This window comes from Uloborus diversus, chromosome 9 (assembly GCF_026930045.1).
Source record: "Uloborus diversus isolate 005 chromosome 9, Udiv.v.3.1, whole genome shotgun sequence".
In the NCBI taxonomy this organism is placed as follows: Eukaryota; Metazoa; Arthropoda; class Arachnida; order Araneae; family Uloboridae; genus Uloborus; species Uloborus diversus.
The window spans coordinates 142197065-142216493 of record NC_072739.1 but is presented as its reverse complement, the minus strand read 5'-3'; the positions used below and the strand labels follow the sequence as shown (position 1 = coordinate 142216493).

At 34.0% G+C, this 19429-nt stretch overlaps 1 protein-coding gene across 1 annotated transcript in view; it reads left to right on the top strand.

Moving 5' to 3' along the window:
* The window catches only part of LOC129230537 (zinc finger protein GLI4-like), an 89630-nt gene that overhangs the window by 50915 nt on the left and 19286 nt on the right, over positions 1-19429 (top strand). Inside the window, exon 2 of the mRNA XM_054864941.1 lies at positions 17356-17482. Coding sequence (XP_054720916.1) covers positions 17356-17482 — 127 coding nt within the window. The remainder of the gene's footprint in view (positions 1-17355; positions 17483-19429) is intronic.

The window sequence follows — 19429 nt, the reverse complement described above, 5'->3', positions numbered from 1 at the left end:
ATTAATTCCTGCAGTCTTCAGATTATTAATTTAAAATTATTTACTAATTTTCACAAAACTTTGACATGAATGTTATTTACATCGCCATTCATTTGTTTTATCTCAAAATTTATGGGAGTAAAGGGTAAAGAAATTCAGTAAAAAAAACATTTTTAAGCCTAAAGTAAGTTATCCTGATATCCTTCTGCCTATATTTTCCTAATTTTGACAAAAACCTTCCACCCCATACACAAGCATTTACGGAATTTATTATTTAAAACCCTAGTTTCTTGAAGTCTTATATCAATCTTCTGTAAGTCCTCAGAAACTAAGAAAAAAATAATGAACAAAATAATTAATACAAAGGGGGAAAAAAATCTTGAAACAGAAAGTGATGACCAAGAATGAGAAAAAACAAAGAATGAAGAAAAACAATTCATTCCAGCCGAAGTTCGTGTCCTCGCACATACTCTTTCCTTCTATACCCTCTTTATTCACCTCATCATCTGTCGCCGTCGTTGATTGTTGTATTCTTCCACTTGTTGAGTTTTTTGCTTTGTCCATCCGTCTTCATTTACGTCTGAGCGAGAAACCTCGCCCACAGAATCTTGCAATGGTTCATTCTTGTCTTCATCCCGGCTTCGTCTTCCAGTTCCGTTTCTTATCTTTTCCTTTTCTGTTGGAATTTGTTTTCTGTCTTTCGAGCTGTTTACAGGAATTCTGTCTCACCAGCAGGTTTTTAATTTGAATCCAGGGACGGCCCGATGGGAGGTCACGGGAGGTCATTGTGACCTTCCAAAAATTTCCTTACTCGGCGAATTTTATCTGAGCATTCGGCAAAACTATCATCTTTCGTCAAAATTTGGAGTTCCATTCGGCGAAAATTATCATCATTCTGCGAAATTTGGATCTGCATTCGGCAAAATTTGGAGTATCATTCGGCTGAATTATCAACATTCAGCAAAATATGGAGTTCCATTCGGTAAAATTAATCATTGAATGACAATATATGCACTATCAGTGAACGTACGAATTTATGCAGAGTCGACTAGAGATCATGTCAGCTTAATCGGAACCAAGTGATGGCCCGGCCCTTAGAAGAGCCCGGCTCGGAATCAAAGTAGAATAAATGAAAGACGTTTTATGCGGGAGGGGGAGAGGGGGGCGGCGAGACCAAACTAACAAAGGGCCTGCCTTTTAAGGGCTTAAGTCTGAAATATGTAGACAAATATGATGTAAAGAAACTATGTGTCGCGTGAGAATTGTCCATACCTCAACCACGCCTTCTGTGATATCGATAACGAAGCAACCAATCAAAGGATTAAAAACTACAAAAATTCCAATTCGAGGCACGCACAGATTAAAAGCAAATCTCGCTCTCTTTTTTATTCCTTCCAAAAAACGAGTCTTTGAGTTAACAACACGTAAAATGTATTCACATTTTGATTCGAAATATTTAAGTCGGGGGTTCCCAAAGTGGATGCCACGACACCCTGGGGTGCCAGTTGAAGCGCGAGGGCTGCCGCGAAGTGTCAACGATGTCAAGAAATAGTAGATATGTAATATAGATAGACTAGGGTGCTGTAAAAAGCTGTAATTCTTAAATTGTGCCGCGAATCTGAAAAGTTTAGGAGTCCCTGATTTAAGTACTAATTGCATTTGAAAATCTTTACTAATAATAAAGCTGAAAGTCTCTCTGTCCGGATCTCTGTGACGCGCATAGCGTCCTGACCGTTTGGCTGCTTTTCATGAAATTTGGCACAGAATTAGTTTGTAGCATGGGGGTGTGCACCTCGAAGCGATTTTTCGAAAATTCGATGTGTTTCTTTTTCTATTCCAATTTTAAGAGCAAAAATATCATAAGATGGACGAGTAAATTACGAAATTATCATAACGTGAAACCGTAACATGGGCACAAGCTAATTGGCGAGATACGAAATTATCATAACGTGGAACCGTAACATGGGTACAAGCCAATTGGCGAGAAAATTCACCATATATTATTTGTAAAAATACAGTCGAACCAAAAGACCTTTTAATTTTTTTATTAAGGGCACAGCCGTGCGGGTACCACTAGTTCTAAATAAACTGAGTAAATACACCATTTATTTAGGAATTATGAAATGTCTCTGTGCAATACCATTCGTTGAGATAATATTGTGCTGCGCAATGTGTGTAAATCGTTCTTTCTCTTTCTCTCGTTTTCTTTAACAATGAGTATGATGATAGCAATGGTCAACGGCCATTTTATTTATTATTCCAACATCAAGAATTCATGAAGTCTAAATGACAAGTTTGCATTTCAGTTTCCAAAACCATGATGGGTTGTCGAATAGGGTTATAGAGTTAGTAGGTGTTTCATACATGGAACTGATTTATTGTTGCGCAATGCTACAGCTTCCGAAGAGAGTGAGCAAGCTAATTACTCGTTTAATTGCAGCTTTTCGATAGCGAGATCTGGATTAGTACCTAAAGTTATCCCCTCCGGGCGGTGGAACCTAAGGCCTACGGCTAAGAGGTGGGGTGCGTGCGGAGAAAAGTACCTAAAGTTATCTAATACGTAACTTAAACTTACTAAAGTGCTCCTGTAAAATGTTTTAAAGTTTAGTCGTTAAAAAAAGAACCTTTATGAGTTGAATGTTTACTAACCATCATTCATTTTAGCATCCAGCAAGTAATCTGTCAAAGTCATAAAAGTGAGATCACTGATCTCTGCACTGTCAGAAAAGCTTAGGAAAGAGATTTTTAAGATGATCGAACAAGAAAGGCGGGAAGAAATGCTCTATGAGTGGTCACTAGGGGTGCGTGTGACATCGATGTTTTTAACATCGATGTTTTACTTTCAATGCTTTTGGACCACACTGTTAAAAAAAAAATCCTGAAATTTTATAGTTAGAGTAACTGGCATCCATGTTGCCAGTAACTTTTACCGTAAAATCCTATTTTACTGTAAAATTTTACGGTACAACAAACGAGAGTTAAAAAATGCAAAATGTGAGCTGTAGGTTCGATCTCGGGACTTACGGATTGGCAGGCGGCTTTGCTGCCCACCATACGAGTTGGGCCGCGTCGAATGAGGGGAAATTCTGTGTTATTTGCTCCGTTCTGTAAGTTACGTGGTGTATCAATTACCGCTACAATCGTTTAGTTTCTTCGGGTACAATTTACTGTACTTTTTTTCTGTGCTGTAAAGACTCCATTTTACAGTAATATTTACCATAAAAGTTTCCTGAATTTTTAACAGTGCATCGATGTTTTGGTTTCGATGTTTTTCCGATTTTGATGTTTTTGCATTTTACTTAAAAATTATCATAAAAATTGCTCCAATTTTCTCACTAGGTAATTAAGTTTACTTATGGAGTTGACGAAAAAAAAAATCATTTTTTGCACCCATTTTATGAGATCAATTTTTCTGTGTAGAGGATGATTTTTGGGAAGATCACTACAAGATAGATAGTTCAAGAGTAACTAGAGAGTGAGGAAGAGGTCCAAGCTATTGAAAGAACCTGACACTGGTAGTCTGGTGCCAGAACTTGCAGTCTATTTCAAGGGTCCAGTTCTTAAACTAAAGGAAAATCCTATACATTACTACGGTGAAAATTGTAACTTTCAGAGCTGGTAAAAGTTGCTTTTAAGTATTTGATAGCAGGGTTGGCCGGATTGGACCCAATTGGGTTGGACCCAATGGGTGTTTTTTTTTTGAAAAAACCCATTTAAATAAACCCATTATTTAGCCCACTTTAGGGTTTTTTAAAATTTTCTGAGAAGTTTAAAAAAAAATTGTTTAATTTAAATACTTTCACCATTAAAATGTTTTTTTTCTTTACCACAGACAATGGACATAAAAAAACGAATTTTGAACTTTAATAGTATTTCTTAACTCTTGACGGCATTAAAAAATACTTCAAAGATTTTAAATAAATATATTTATTTAAAATCTTTGAAGTTTTAAAATCTTTTATTTAAAATCTTCTTGAACTGGTCAATAAATAACTCAAATTATCTTGATTTAGTCCTGTCACGTCTGATTTTCTCAATATTTGTAGACTGTACAGAGGAAACTACTCTAGCTAAAAGGCTTTCTGGTGAATTATTTTCTGCAAACCAACACGTCACAAATCTCGAATAAACAAGGTATATCTTTTAGAAATCAACAGGTTTCTCAAACGGTCAGACAGAAAACAGAATAGGATGTATAGTATTTTCATTATCTTACGAAAAAAAGTTTCATATTTCTTACTCTGTACACAGAAATAGCAAAACAGGAAACAAAGTTCAAAGAAATGTCTTGATTAAACTGGAATTCAGTAAAAAGGGATTTAAACTACTTGAGGTTCTACAGTAGTTTTGCATAACAAAATGAAATACAATAAAGTAAAATGCAAAAAAAAAAAAAATGTACTAATTAAAAAGAACAATAGATTTTATCACTCGAGAAGTAACTTTGCCGTAACTGTTAGTAATCATGGAAACTAAAAAAATCTGAACCTTCACCATTCTTGGATTTTGTTGTCTTTTATACTTTTCTTCAGAAAACGCTGAATTTTAACTAGTTTTCCAGCTTTTTTTACCCCAAGACAATTTTTGCGCTTGTCCATATACTTACGTTACAACATGCTACAAGTACCCCACATTTTCAATAAAAAAGGAAAAAAAAAAAAAAAAAAACAATTTTAGTTGGTTTTTTTTGGTTTTATTTAAAAAATCCAAAAAACCCTGGGTCCATGGGCTTTTTTTAAAAAACCCGGGTTTTGGCCAACCCTGTTTGATAGTGATGGCAACTTCTGTTTTATCGGAAAGAGATGTTTCTCTGACTGGTGGGATAGTCTGCGAAAAGAGAAATGCGCTTCGGGGGTACAAAGTAAACAATTTTCTTTTTCCTCAAACTGTCAACACCAATATTCGGGGTTACTTATCGATTTCCCCCAACAAGTCGTCCCTCTAATACTTACAATTTGCGTTTAATTATTAACTAACAGTACAACACATATTTCTTGCTCTTAAGAATACATAATTGATAGAATTAATTTTGTATTTTTAAAATAATTAGCACAACTTTTTCTCATCATTCAACTGACGGTCAAGTGCTTACATCTTTTCTTAGATTTTTTTAAAATGTAAATTTACTTTTAGTTTCATTCAGTTTGAAAATATTATCCTATTACTATAACTAGTTTGTAGTAATCGGTGCTTGTCTTATATTATCAATTTTTGCCCTACTATAATACCAAGATGTTGCGAAATTAGTCTTATTAAATTATATTTAAGATTTGATGTTCAGTATTTTCAATACATTCGTCGGGTACGTATTCTTTTGTATTGCTTAAATTAGTGTAGTATATTCAAAAATATATGTGATACATTGATAAAAAGATAATGTTTTATAAAAACGATGTTTTGCCATCTATGTCGCATCTCTATAGCAGCCACTCGTTCACATTACATAGTGCATCTTCCTTTAGCAAATTTCGAATCTAATACCGTCTATAAATGACAAAAACGGTTAATTTTTAGTCTGGGGGCGCTCTGAACTTAAATTTTTGAGGCGTCGTAAACAGAGCCAAATTTAGCTCCACGTCACACCTAGCCAAACTTGAAATCTGCCGCCCCTATAGTAAAATATTTAAGTCATGAAAAGTATATTTTTTTCCTGTTTTTTTTTTTTTTTTAAACTTACTTTTGTATCGGCCTCACTTGTATTGCCATGTTCAAAAAAAAAAAAAAAAGAAAAAAAAAAAAAAACCACATTGGAAAAATTAAAAGAAGAAAAATCTTGGAAGCATCGCATGGTGCATACAAGTCGCATCATAGATCTTTAGTCACAAACCTTCACGGATTATATATTAAAGTTACGTTCAGAGCTACAATTAAGATCAAGTATGCCTATAATTTATCATAAATGTATATTTTTTTTTCTGAGAACGCACCACCCCATTGTTTATCACTTCTTAATACATTATAAAATTTAATAATTAAAAAAAATGTTCCCCTATATAACTAAAAAATACTGATATTTTATTATTAAGAATAAGAAAATAAGTGATTAAAGTAAAATTTTGCCGCTCTAGACAGCTTCCATTTGGAAATTCAGCCGTGGGTGTTAAGTCTAATTTTTCCACATAGGAATTTTGCCGAATGGAACTCCGAATTTTTCCGAATGGAGCTCCAAATTTGCCGAATAAAGAAATTTTTGGGAGATCTCTGTGACCTCCCATCGTAGCTCCCCTTAGTGTATTTCGATCTCTGCTAAAGCAATAGGGAAGTTGCAACCTATTAAATGTTCATATTTTGGCTATTGCATATTGTTAATTGACCCTCAAAACTAAAAAATTCACCATCGCCGAATTTTAAAACACCGTGGTTGATTTTTAATGAATTTTTAAAAATCCACGCGCAAAAGTGCGCTCTTCTGAAACGTCACGAGCCTACGTCACAGGGCGCGAATGGGCAGCCTTCCGCCGAAGATCCCTTGCTTTCGCTAGGGACATTTTGAGCGCGCTGATATTTTTATTTTTTAGAAATTCAATAATCCTTTTGAACACACTATGGAGGCCGGATTCGTTAGAGCACAATCTAAATAATCTTCCTCAAATAATATCAATGGTGATATTCGAATATTTCCGAGAGGATGAGAGGTTTAATGTTCCAGAAACGCGAGGAGATAAGCCTTTTACGTTTCATCTTCCAAGTCGAATGCACGTTCTTCGATTTCTCCCATGACATGGGAACCGGTTCGCTAGCGTTTCTCTCCTATCGGACGTCACTTCCTATGCCATCTGACGTCACAGGCGCTTGAACTTTAAAAATTAATTTAAAAAAAACTACTTATCGTATCGCAAAAATTTTTTCACCTATGATGTTCATACATGTTACTCTATCATATAAAAATAAAATTGAAAAATCGAAAACTTCCCTGAGCTTCAAAGTAATGTGCCGCATGAAAAATAAAAGATAAACCGTTTTGCAGAAGAGCGAGCTTTCGAATATTATTTTAATGCTGTAGAATTTATTGGTTATATCCTAGTTGTAAACTAATTTAATTATCGGACACACACGTTCTATGAAATTTTCTTTTGACATGCTCTTCTTATGACATGTTACTCTGTACTTTTCGAAATATTAATTGAAGTTTGGGATGAAAGGTCAATTCTTGAACTTGGGGCAAAAAATACGATTTAGTTCCCGCTCACTAATTCTCGTCTCGTTCTCGTACCATTGCGAATTATCATTGGTGGCTTCTGGTTTTGAAAGACCACCTTCCTTTCAGTGCTTCTGGTTGCGGTCGCTCATTTTCTTCGAATCTCATTCGTCTTGTTGTTTTAGAAGAGGAAGTGATCAATCTAAACTACCGGACCGAATCGTTTCGTCTCTGTTCTAGGTGTTTAGCTTTCTCACTTCGGTACCAAACCTGTTATTAAGCAAACAAACAGGCCGACTCTTGTCGAGCGTCCTGCTATTGCATCTTCACCGGGACCAGGACATACAGTGCTTGCCCATACCAAACAAAGAAAGGAAGAAGGATGGGCGTTTTGGAATCTTTTCGAAGCAGCCAGTGTTCGTGCTGTCTGATTTATGGCCGTGCCGGCTATAACTCAATTTTCCCCCTGCTGCAATGAAGTCATTATGGAGAACTGGTTTGGGAACATAATAATTGCCTTGCTCTTGGACGCCCCTTCGCTTTCAGCCTCAATCAGCCTGCGCTCTTTCTTTTCTTTGGCTCATTCTCCTGGAGGCGCCATTTCCCCAAATTCCGAGGACTGCCGTCACAGCAGATGTGCAACTTTTTTGTTCATGGACGATAAAAACAGATCCTGCTGTCACACAAAGTTCAGCCCATCCCCGAGTACGTCGTGTTTAGGCAATGGCAGCACCTACGATTTTTTTACGTAAACATCGGTTGATGAGGCTTAAATTTTATTCATAACCATATTTATTCGTGTTTCTTACAATCACGCCTACGTACTCACAGTTGAACAAACATATAAAGCTACTTTGTAATGGAATGTGAGCGATTTGATAGAATATTTATAGGATATTGCATAAAACTATTACTAACATGGGAAATCTTGCAGCAAATCTAGTAAAACTTACTTAAGGGGTGTTAATTCAGGGATGCGGACTGATTTTGGGTTAAATTAGTCGAGGTTTTAAAATTCCAGGAGTCGGATTCTGCTTCTTTTTTTTTTCTTTGCTAGTCCACAGCTCTATCAAAACTGCGAAATCGAACTAATTACGGGGTAAAGGAGTCAGAGGCTTTAAAATTTCAGGAGTCGGAATCGGTCATTTCCCCTCCGACTCCGAATCCCTGTGTTAATTGATTGTTTACATTTTGCACAGAATATCTTGACTGCTTTTGGGTGTTAACTGGTGTTTGTAGAAAAAGCTAAAATAGATGATTGTGAATGCTTAATTCTTTTTCAAAGAACCCGAGACGAAGCAATTTACTCGAAACGAAACTATCATCTGATTAGAATCTTCTGTGATTTGATTAAGGAATAGAAATGGAAAACTATTAATCCAAAAAATAATTATTTTCACGAGAACCAGATAATGAAAACACCCGCATCTGGTACGCACAACCAGCGCGATCTTTCAAAAACTTTTTTAACTATAACTTACTGCTTACTATTGGAGAGCGTTCTCCATTTTGTTAAGTTTGGTCTAAGACATTTTTCAGTTTGAAAAAAAGGATTTTCTTTTTTTTTTTTTTTTTGGTGTCAGGTCGTTTTTTATTTCTGGTCCTTAACTTGTCATAAACATGTTAATGATCATTCCGCTGCATTTTTCCACAGTTCAACAGTCATGAATTGTAATACAATAATGTTTAGAAAAGCAATAGGCTGATTTTTTTCTTTCGATGTTTACTCATGAAGGAATTTTTAGTCGTATTGATAACTACTTGTAGCAAGAAATAGCTGGTTGGCATTAGATTTAGCAATATATTCTCACAAAATTCACTAAATGAATTAATGGCAAAAAAGCTTTCGTTTATTTCTCATTTTTTTCCTCATAATTATTTAACTTTTTAATTTGAAGAAACATTATCAGGAATTTTAGAACTGGTTGGGGGCAATCTCTCTCTTTTGCAATGTTTTTTTTTTAATTTTAAAATTTTTATTACTTCTTATTTTATTTAATATCTGCGAATTAAAAATTTAAAAAAAAGAATAGTTTTCCTCACATATTTTTAAAAAGTTCACTTTTGTGCAGAAATAGTAAGTTTGCAGTTCTTGCTACTTTTTTCGCTTTTCCAGTGATACGTGTACGCATTTTTTTTTTTTTTTCGTGTTATTTGTGTTTTATTTTTATATTGTTTAACTTTTTCACATTTCAAACCAAAAACCTGTCTGGCTGCTTTTCCATCATTTTTTTATTCGCTGCGTTACAAGTAATGGATGGGAACTTTCGCTGACTTATTTATTTTCTATTATTATTTTTAATGTTCACGATAAGAAGTAGTTTTTGGGACGGGATCGACTCCAGGAAGCATGCTTTTAACAAACCACACAACCCTTATCTACATGATTTATTCGCTGACAGGTCGCCTACGTATTTGCTTTAAATAAATACATATCTTAATCGTAATTGAAGCATTAGCCGCTGGAACGAAAACATTGCCCAAGACATGTTATTTAATTGCTGCCACCAAAATAAATAAAAGCGTAATCGGATCCGTAATGTGGCCAACTAGCAAGGGAGGAGCCATCGTGTGTTTATTACGCGTAATTGTACTGTTGGTCCTTGTCAGGGCCGATCAAGTGAGGAACGCACCTGCCTGCGCGGGCTCGATCAAGTCTTAATTGTTATTAAGATGCACCCCCTCTCTCCCTATTTCCGTCCCTCCACCCTTTCTCAACCCCGAGGCACGTTTTCTGCGAATTCGGCCTTTGATGGATACGTTCTGTCAGAGCACTGCTAAGGGTTGCCAGAAAGATTGATACCTGGAGATAGTATTGCAAATTCGGCAACTTGACACCGGTCTGCTGTGTCAGTGGAGATAGATTTTTTAGTTATTATTTTTTTTTCTGTTTCCTCAAAGCTCTCAGCGTTTCACGCGTGAGCGCTCACGCAGGCTGATGTGTTTTTCCTCAATTTTGGTCTTGTTTTAATGCGGTTTGACATCGCTGACAGTGACCGTGAGTTTCTAATCTGATTAGAATTGCTGCATGCAAATGAGGAGTACGCTCTTGGTGCAAAAAAGGCTGTTAGCTCTATGAGTAATGGCAAGAGAAAGAGATTTGGACATGAAAAACGTTTTTAAGAATACATTTAATGAAGGGATGTTACTTTTAAAAATATAAACAGTGTAATAATTTTTCAATTAACTTGTTATGCACGAACTCGAGTGAAATGATTATTAATGCCTTTTTTTTTTCATCAGCTGTTTCGCTTCCAAAAGTTTATCGCACTTCCTTCAAATTAGAAAATTGAAAACATTTCCTACACTGATACCGTTTTTGATGCCCGGTTTTTCCGAGAGGGTGCAAAATAGTCAGGAATGAGACCAGGGATCTTCAAACTGTGTTTCGTATCATTCTGCAGTTCCGTGATACATCTCTGAAGTTACCAACCTCATTCGCACACAAAATACGCGATTTAACTAGGTTTTTAACAAATTTTGAAACAATTAATAACATGAAAGGAACATCTTCATTAATCTAAATCAGATTGTTTTGTTTCTTTGATAAACAAGGTTTCTGTTCATCTCAAGGAATTTCAACGTTCTCGTAGAGCATTCGTTCTACCCGAGGTCTTTTTTATTTTTTCAAAGAGCAATCTGAGGCTGCTAATTATTTTTACTTTTTCTAATTTCCTTTTTTACCGACCATTACAAACTTAATAGTCTCTTTAAGGATTAGGCCCCGTGAAAAAGCAATGTTTTCAGAAAAAAAAAAAAAAATCAGTATAAAGGGGAACCAACATTAAACAAGTGGGGCACGAAACAAACCAGAAAACATTTTCGGGAGGGATCTCGGAATGAAAGTACGTTGGAGCAAGTATTTAAAGGTGCCGACATAATAAGGGTGTTGTATAATTTCGGAAGGGTTCGGATCCTCCCCTTATAGGTACGGCCTTTGTGTGGCAGGACTAAAAAGATAGGGAAACACTTTTAGATGGTACTGGAAAACATGACAGTCATTCTTTACAATCACCGTTTATTATTAATAAAGGCTCAAATAAACACTAGTAAAAGTGACATCTAACTCCGAAAAATTTCTTTGTTTTGTAGAAAAACAATAGAATGTTGGGAAAATGATGATTAGTGCTTAAGTGCGTCAAATGTGGGTGGTTTGATTTCCAGTTTACACTAGACCTCAAGGTTCAGAAAATTTTCAAGTGGCCAATGGCCACTAGGCTCAAAAAGCTTGGTGGCCACCAGTTTTACCGGGTTTCGAAAACAGCGCTGTAATACAAGAATGGGGGTGGGGGAAGGGGGGATTTCGACTTTTATTTTTTGAAACAAATATTATGAAAGTGATGCTAAAGGAATGCTAACAAGAAATATAAATTATATTAATCATGGAAACATAAGAGGCATAGGGTGAAGGTTGGGAGCTCCTGAAGCAAATGGTTCATTCCACCCATTTTAAAGTTTCATAAGAAAAAAAAAATCATTAAGCCAAAAATAAAGTAGTGTACACAGTACCATGGTCCCACAGTGAAAAAAAAATTTTTGGCATAAAAATATTTAACTACAGACCTCCTCCAGTAATATACAATTTGGCATTTACCAAGAATATATTTCCAAAAAAAAAAAAAAAAATCATTCTTTTTGCATTATTTGAACTAAGAGTATGACCAAACATGGCGACTACGTTCAATACGCAGCGTCGCCATGTTAGGATGACTATGAAGGGAAAATAATCAAAGGACTGGCTATTTGGCTTATATTTTAATCTGATGCAATTGAAGATTAAAAAATTACAACTGTTATTCGAATAAATAGAAACTAGCCCCCGTTGTTTAAACGATTTTCAATGGAACGTATTCCTAATCGATCGCGAGTAGTACTGTCCACATCACAGCAGAAATATAAGATATAGTTTATAGAAATATATTTTTTTATTTCTTTTTTTAATGATGTTGGATTTATAATGAAATACAGGATTTATGGGAAAACATGGAACTTTGACTATGGCAAAGGAATGATAAAACGGGGTGCGGGGGCTTTGTGCAGTCAAAATCAAGTTGCCTTTTTAAGTTTTAAATTAATTAATTTTTTTTCATATTTTGACGATTTTCAGAATAAAGACTGTTTGAGTTAATTGGGAATCAAATAGGATCGGAACGACCTTCGAGGATTTATGTAAAAACAAATACATAATGGTGTGTTTTTTAAAGAGCCAAAATTTGCATAATATTTTCATACTTTCAGAACAAGATTTAAAGCAAAACATAAAACTGTTTTAGAAAAAGAATTTGAAAAAAGTACAGGGTTCATACACTTTTGGTTAAAAAAAAATTCCCTTACTTTTCCAGGTTATTTTTTTAGAAAATTCCAGGTTACTCGCTTCACTCAAAATTAAATTTAAGTAATAATATTTTCAAAATAGTCAAAATTGTTCAAAGTAGCAATGTGTAAGAACTGAAACTTTTCCACTTGTAAAAAAAAAAAAAAAACTTTGGTTTTTTTAAAAAAAATTTCTGTCACAAGTTTAAAAAAAAAAAAATTTCGTTAAAAATTGTTTTTATTTGTTAACTATTTGTTAAAAACAATGTACTTTCAACTTATTTTAACGTTTCTCTGATGCCACATGTCATGCATATTAGCGTTTTGCTGTAATCAGCAGCAATCTTTCGCCGCTTTTGGTTTACGTTTCTTTTTATTTTCCTATTAGTATGTAACACAAAACATATTGAGCAAAGTACAAAGCTATTTTTCAGTATAAATATGATTAACTTGTTGCATCGATGGGCATACCATACAATGCATTCTATCAAAAGTCAATATCCGTCAATCATAAGCCAATGCCAATAATCAGTTTTTTTTTTTTCCTTTTGCATATAAAGGATGCTTGCATTAAAATTAAAAATTTTCTTTTTTGCACATTTACTTTCAATAAACATTGCTTTCAATAGACATTGAGATAAACATCTAATTATGTTTTTGTAAATTTTTGTCTATTTCCATCTCGCAAATGACCAAATATGGCGACTAAGTAAAAAATTTAAGATAATGAGTAGATTTTTGAATTTGTAGCATAAAAGTAGTTACAAATAATAATTTATCCTTAAAAAACTACAATTATAAGACAAAATAGTCAGTTTTTAGCACATAAGCGTCTAAATCAATTAAAATAAAAAAAAATTCTGGAGATAAAATTTTCCATTTTTCCAGAAAATAATTACGAATTACCCGGAAAAAGGGCACATTTTGCGTTGTTATCAATAGTTTGCATTGCAATAAATATCCAATGCTATTTTCGGAAACTTAGGCACTTAAAAGGTTTTGTGTACTGCCATCTTTGGAATGACCAAATATGGCGGCTACGACAAAAATTAAGAAATAATTTTTTGAATTTGTAGCATGAAAACAATTTAAAAATAATAAATCTTCATGAAACTACACTTCAGTTGAAAAGTTTTTAGCACATTTGCGTCCAAGGCAATGAGGATAAGATTAAGTTTTAAGAACAAAAATTTTCATTTCTCAAGAAAATTACATATTTAAAATAAAAAATAAAAATAAAAAAAAAAAAACAACTTGCAGCACATTTTGCGTTGTTTTCATTAGTTTACAGTTAAAGAAAACATCCAATTCTGCTTTGTTTTTGGAATCTTAGGCATTTAAGCATCGTGTCTACTTCCATCTTATGAATGACCGAACATGGCGACTACGTTTCATTCGTAGCTGAAAAGACTTTTCGATTAAAAAACGATTTTTTCAATTGATCCTACCGTCCGCAGGCTTGTGCTTTAGAAGAAGGAAAATGTTCTTCTCCCGTTAAATTTGTGCATAATTCCTGTTCACCCTAGGAAATTTTTTCTTTGGAACTATTGAGGGGCAAAAATGGCGTCCGCGGAAGTTTTTTTTTGGTTCGCCGTTTTATTTTATTGCCAGCGTCATTTTGCCTCAAAACTTTTTACATTTTTTTTTTCAGGAAACATCGATAAAAACGAAGATTAGAACTCAAGGTTCAAAATTCCCTGGAAAAAAATTTTTTGGGGGCAAAATTTGAAATTTTCCTGACTTTTCCCAGACAATTCCAGGTTTTCCTGGAGCGTACGAAACCTGTAATTTAATAACCATATTTTCCTGTGTATTATCGGCGGGCGGCCTATAATCTGCAGGTTCTAAAATGAGCCTGAAGAAAAAAAAAGCTTCGTATAATCCCAGGTGTATAATACGATGTAAAAAAATAAAGTTTGAATTTAATATACCATTTGAGCAACTAAACTAAAAACGTGAAAAGGTAATTACTTTGAAGGCATAATCAAAATTTATCTAAAATATAATCTAAAATATAATGATTTCTTCTTGAAATCATGATTATAGTACGCTAATTACTTGAAAAACAGAGTCAAGACACAGGAGCAAACGCTCTGATCTTGTGCAAATGGCTTCCTAATTCACTGTATTTTTGCTTATTTTACATTGCCTGAATCGCGTAAGAGGAACATTCAAGCAACGTAAAATAACCAACATTCAGGCAGGCAGTGAGAAAGGACATGCAAGCTTTGTAAAATAAACAACATACAGTCGGAGTACGGTCTCTATCGGTGAATCCTTATTGTACTGAGGCATCTGTGGTGTGGAATTCTTTTCTTGGGATCTAATATAAAAATAACCCCCCAAAAAAGTTGGCGACTGTAGAGATTTTTTGGGGTCGCCAATTTTGAAAAATGAGTCGCCACGTGGCGAGTGGCGACCGTAAATCTTGACCTTTAGTTTACACAATCAATAGATTCTTTATTTGGGTTTCAACAAAAATCTCCAAGCATATTAGATGTCCAACTTTCTTAAAACAGGTCTTCCGTGGGAGAAATATTTTCTTGAAAGAGCTCATCTTGCTCCTCTCTAAGGGGGTGGACGCAGTTCCCTGAAATGTTGTTCAGATAATCCAAATATATAATGTAAATTGGTTTCAAAATACCTTTTCTTTTGGTGCGTAAGTTGTATTTTCTAATGCATTAACGTAGCCTCAAATTTGTTTTCATTCATTGAAGCGTCTCCTTTTTTTTTTTTTTTTTTTTTTTTGCTGGCTTTAAATTGGTGTACAACTCGAAACGATTTGTTAATTCATTAAACTTGAAAAACGCATTTTTAAAATAAATTCTATTGTTAAATCTAGAACTCTTTTGAATTTTGAAAACGCTGCTGTTAATTCGTGGGCGTTACATTTGGTAAACATCCAATGTGAACAGTGGGACATTTATGAGGAACATACACATAGAAACTCCTTCTTTTATGTATATTGACAGAAGCGAATCAAGAGCCAATCCACGGATGACCTCGCCAAATCGAGAAACCCCAAGCTTTCCCAATGATTATTGTGCATCTTCCCATTCTGATCCTGTCTTCCGATAAAATCCCGATGAGTTACAAATCTCAAAGTTAATTGTAACTCCCATCGTGCCGTTTATACGCGGGAATCCAGATATCCTCATTACCGTAAGCTTGTTGTTTTATTCTTTCGCTTTCCCCGAGTCAATTTTCAGCGTTTATACTTTTGTTCCAAAGCGTTTTAGGGATGTTCTATCTTTCCCCTCCCTTATGGCGAAAAGATAACATCTCTTGGATTATTACTGCCATTTGGAACAAGAACTCGTTTGTCATTTCATTCAAGTCCTTGTTAACGTGAGACTGGACTTCCTATTACGTTTATTTGTTTTTTTTTTTTATCCCATAAAGAGGATAAATCTTTTGGCTGCTAACAACAGACAAAAAGGAGGTACTGCAGATTGAAATGCTTATGGATGCAGTCATTACCTCCTCAAGAATCACGAAGAAGTCTTTTCAATTGTGGGCGTTCGACGTTCTCTGGAAGCTTTTATTATGATAGACTTATAGATTGTGTTATTATTACAGTTCTGGGCTCATAATATATATTTTTTTCTTTCTCTTTCTGTTTGCAATCCCGAACTTTATGATCCCATTTTCGAAAATGTTAAGCCAGATTGAAATATAAATTTAACTGATGATAAAAATGACTTGGTTGCAATAAATTGTATCGTTCTGACAGTGTCTATTACTTCAAAGTTTAAAATGTAGAGTCTCACCATTACAAGGTATACATAGCCAGTAGGGTCAAGGAAAATGATGAGTTTCTATAGGAGTTTTGTATCATTTTCCCTTATTTGCATATATAATAAGACGAAACTAGGGAAATCATTGAAACACTACATGCAAGCTGTGAAAACATTGTGTTTTTCAAATAGTTTCGTTTTATATGAGTGCAGTGAATCGCTAGTTTTTTCCTTGTAAAAATAAAAAGGTATTTCCATAAATAGCATCTTACCTGGATAAATAATTCCTTGATTTTGCAACTAAAACACAATTTGAAATATGCGAATTTTTAGTAGTGCCATCTGGGAACCAACTGACTTACTACATATCCAAAACTCCAGCTGCAACTGGAGCGTGAATAAGTATTTGAACATCAATACAAATGCATTACTTTTTCCTTGACCACATTGCAAAAGTTTTCTGTAGAATTGTATGCAGAAAAAAAGAGTAGTAACTAAAATGAGCTTCTATAAAACAGCTTTCTATGTATCCTTATAGAATAAAATCTTTAAAGTTTCTCAAAACATTTTCACCTTTTTTAAAAAAGATATTTACAGAATTTCAATGGAAATATTTTAACAATACCGTCTTGTGGATTTTTTCAAAGGTCAACTACAGAATTCTTAACACCTTCATAAGCATCTATAAACTTATTATTTGTTTTTAATTGATTATTTTTATTTTTATTTGTGTCTTAAAGCTATTAATAATTAAATCATCAAATATTTTGTAAAAACAAATAGAACTAATTTTGTTTTACAACCTAAATTTTTGTGCTTTTAAAAAGAAATCAATTTATTCAGAAAAAAAAAAGAAAAAAGAGAAGCTTTTACATATCTACAGATATATTTCTAGACATATCTGAAAGAAAATAGTGATGTAGAGCAGTGATTTTCAAACTTTCTTTCATAATGGCACTTTCAAAATCTGGATTGACCATCAAAAAAGTGTACAGTGAAAATAAATTTCAAAGTCACATCGTTATATACATTTCGTTAATTGATTTGACATGCTCTCTCCATTTTTATAAAATTTTACTGTTATTAGTGGAATGCGTAATAATAATAATAATAATAATAATAATAATAATAATAATATACTAAAATGGCATATTTGATGTTGAGGTTTAATTGAGAATAATTTTTTAGGTATTCCGCTCCAGTTCCCCAGTGCCTTTGCTGCTGTACATGGGCCTATTCCCGTGGACCAGCACACTCATGAAGGAAGATATATTTGGGATCCAAGACTGCACCATCTCCATCATGGCCCATCAAGGTATACATTTTACTTATTGAAGAATGAACGCTAAAAGAACTATCTTTTTCTCCTTTTTTACAAAAGCGAGAAACTTTTTTTTACAAAAGTATACTTGCCAACTCTACTGTTTTTAACGGGAGACTCCCGTTTTTGCTTCTATCTTCCTATTTCCCGTTTTTTACGATTTTCTCCCGTTTTTGCAGTTTATCAAAAAGTTTCACTTTCTTGTAAATATATGGCGCCCTTTTCTAGTCTACCAATGTTAGAGAATAAGAATTTTCCCAATTAATAACTCATTTAGTAAAAATTAATTTTTTGGAAGCTTTCCACATTGCATGTTTAACGAAGCACGTTCTTTGTCGAAAATTGCAGCAGATTTCAATCTTTTTGCATCTTGAAAATATTTCAATTATTTTGAGAGTTTGAAGTTATTTTAATATGTGCTACCCTATACCTACTTATTTTATATTTTATTTTCTTAAAATATTGATTTTTTTTCGGATTTTAGTAATTAAAGTTTTGTAGCTACTTTTTTGATAGAGACTGGGGAATGTACGAAACTTTAAGCAAATTCACTCATTTGTTTTTCTTTTTTTTTCACTATATTTTTCTTGCTGCTACCAATTTGCTTACATCAGTGAAAAATCCCCATTTCACTTTAAATTTACCATTAATGTTATTTAAAAGCATAATTTAATAATTCTGTTGTAAAGATATTCCTATATTACCTATATACCTCTAGTGGAATCTCACGTTTTTTTCTTTCGGAGGTTGGCAAGTATGCAAAAGAAGCAAAGCATTTCAGCCATATCATAGAGTGTATTTATGCCTGTATGAAATTATCATTTAAATTTTGATCACTGAATTTCTTTCATAGCCTTGGCTATATGTGCCTATTCACCATGAGGCTAATATCTTCACTGAGCACTCATTCCAAATTTAAGTTTTTAAAATATTTTACTAGGTTTAATAATCACTATTCCATTAACAGGTGATTAACTTTTCGAATTTGTGCATTTTCTCCAAATCATTCCTTTTTCACACAGTAACATTTACAGCTGAACAAATAGGGTGAATCGTATTCTTATTGTACATTGGAATTCCAGTCTCTTCCATTATACAGTAAACTCTCATTAATCCAGACACTTAAACCAGACTTTGCTCTTAATTTGGACAACCATTTAGATGTACAGACTATTAATAAAAGGCGAGTTAGTGCTATAATGCCTTTTTGTAGGCCATGTTTTGTATCTTCGTAATTTTCTAAAATATAGTTTTATGTTTCAATCTCTTGAGTTCCAAGTACAATTTTTAATGTGTGCATCAGTTTGCTGATTCTGTATCTTGGCTCAATTAATGGGTTATATTGTTTGATGCCTAGTTTCGTCAATTAAGACACACTTGATCCCTTATTGGTCCAGATTAATGAGCTTCTATGGTACTTATAAATATCCCTTTTTTTCTGTTATGCTTCTGTCTATCCCCCCCCCCCCCTCCCCATGAAGGAAAGAAAGTATAAATATATGAGGGAAACAATTCTCGAGGTCAATTTTCATTTCAGTGTATACTAACACCAAAAAAATCATGGTCTCTTATGGTCTTACTGAGGGCTTAGTTTGTGGTAAAATAAATGTGGGAGCCTTATAGTGTTAAGATTTTTTTTTTTTTTTTTTTACAATTAAATAGCCTTAAACAAAGTCTAGAAGCAGAAACTCACCGAAAACTGAAGTGCAGGAGGAGCTTAACTCCCTTGAGCCTCATCCTGGCTATACAACAGGATGAAAAGTCTGCTGTGAGCAGATAAAATGCGTAACCATTCCTTTCATGTTGAATGAGTACTATTTGCCCATGGAGGTACAATATGACTGATGAAATGATTTTATGATATGCACAGGATTGCCCTGACATGGAATAGCTCCACTCACCAAAATGCACATTCTGCTCATTTGAATAATTAAGTAACTA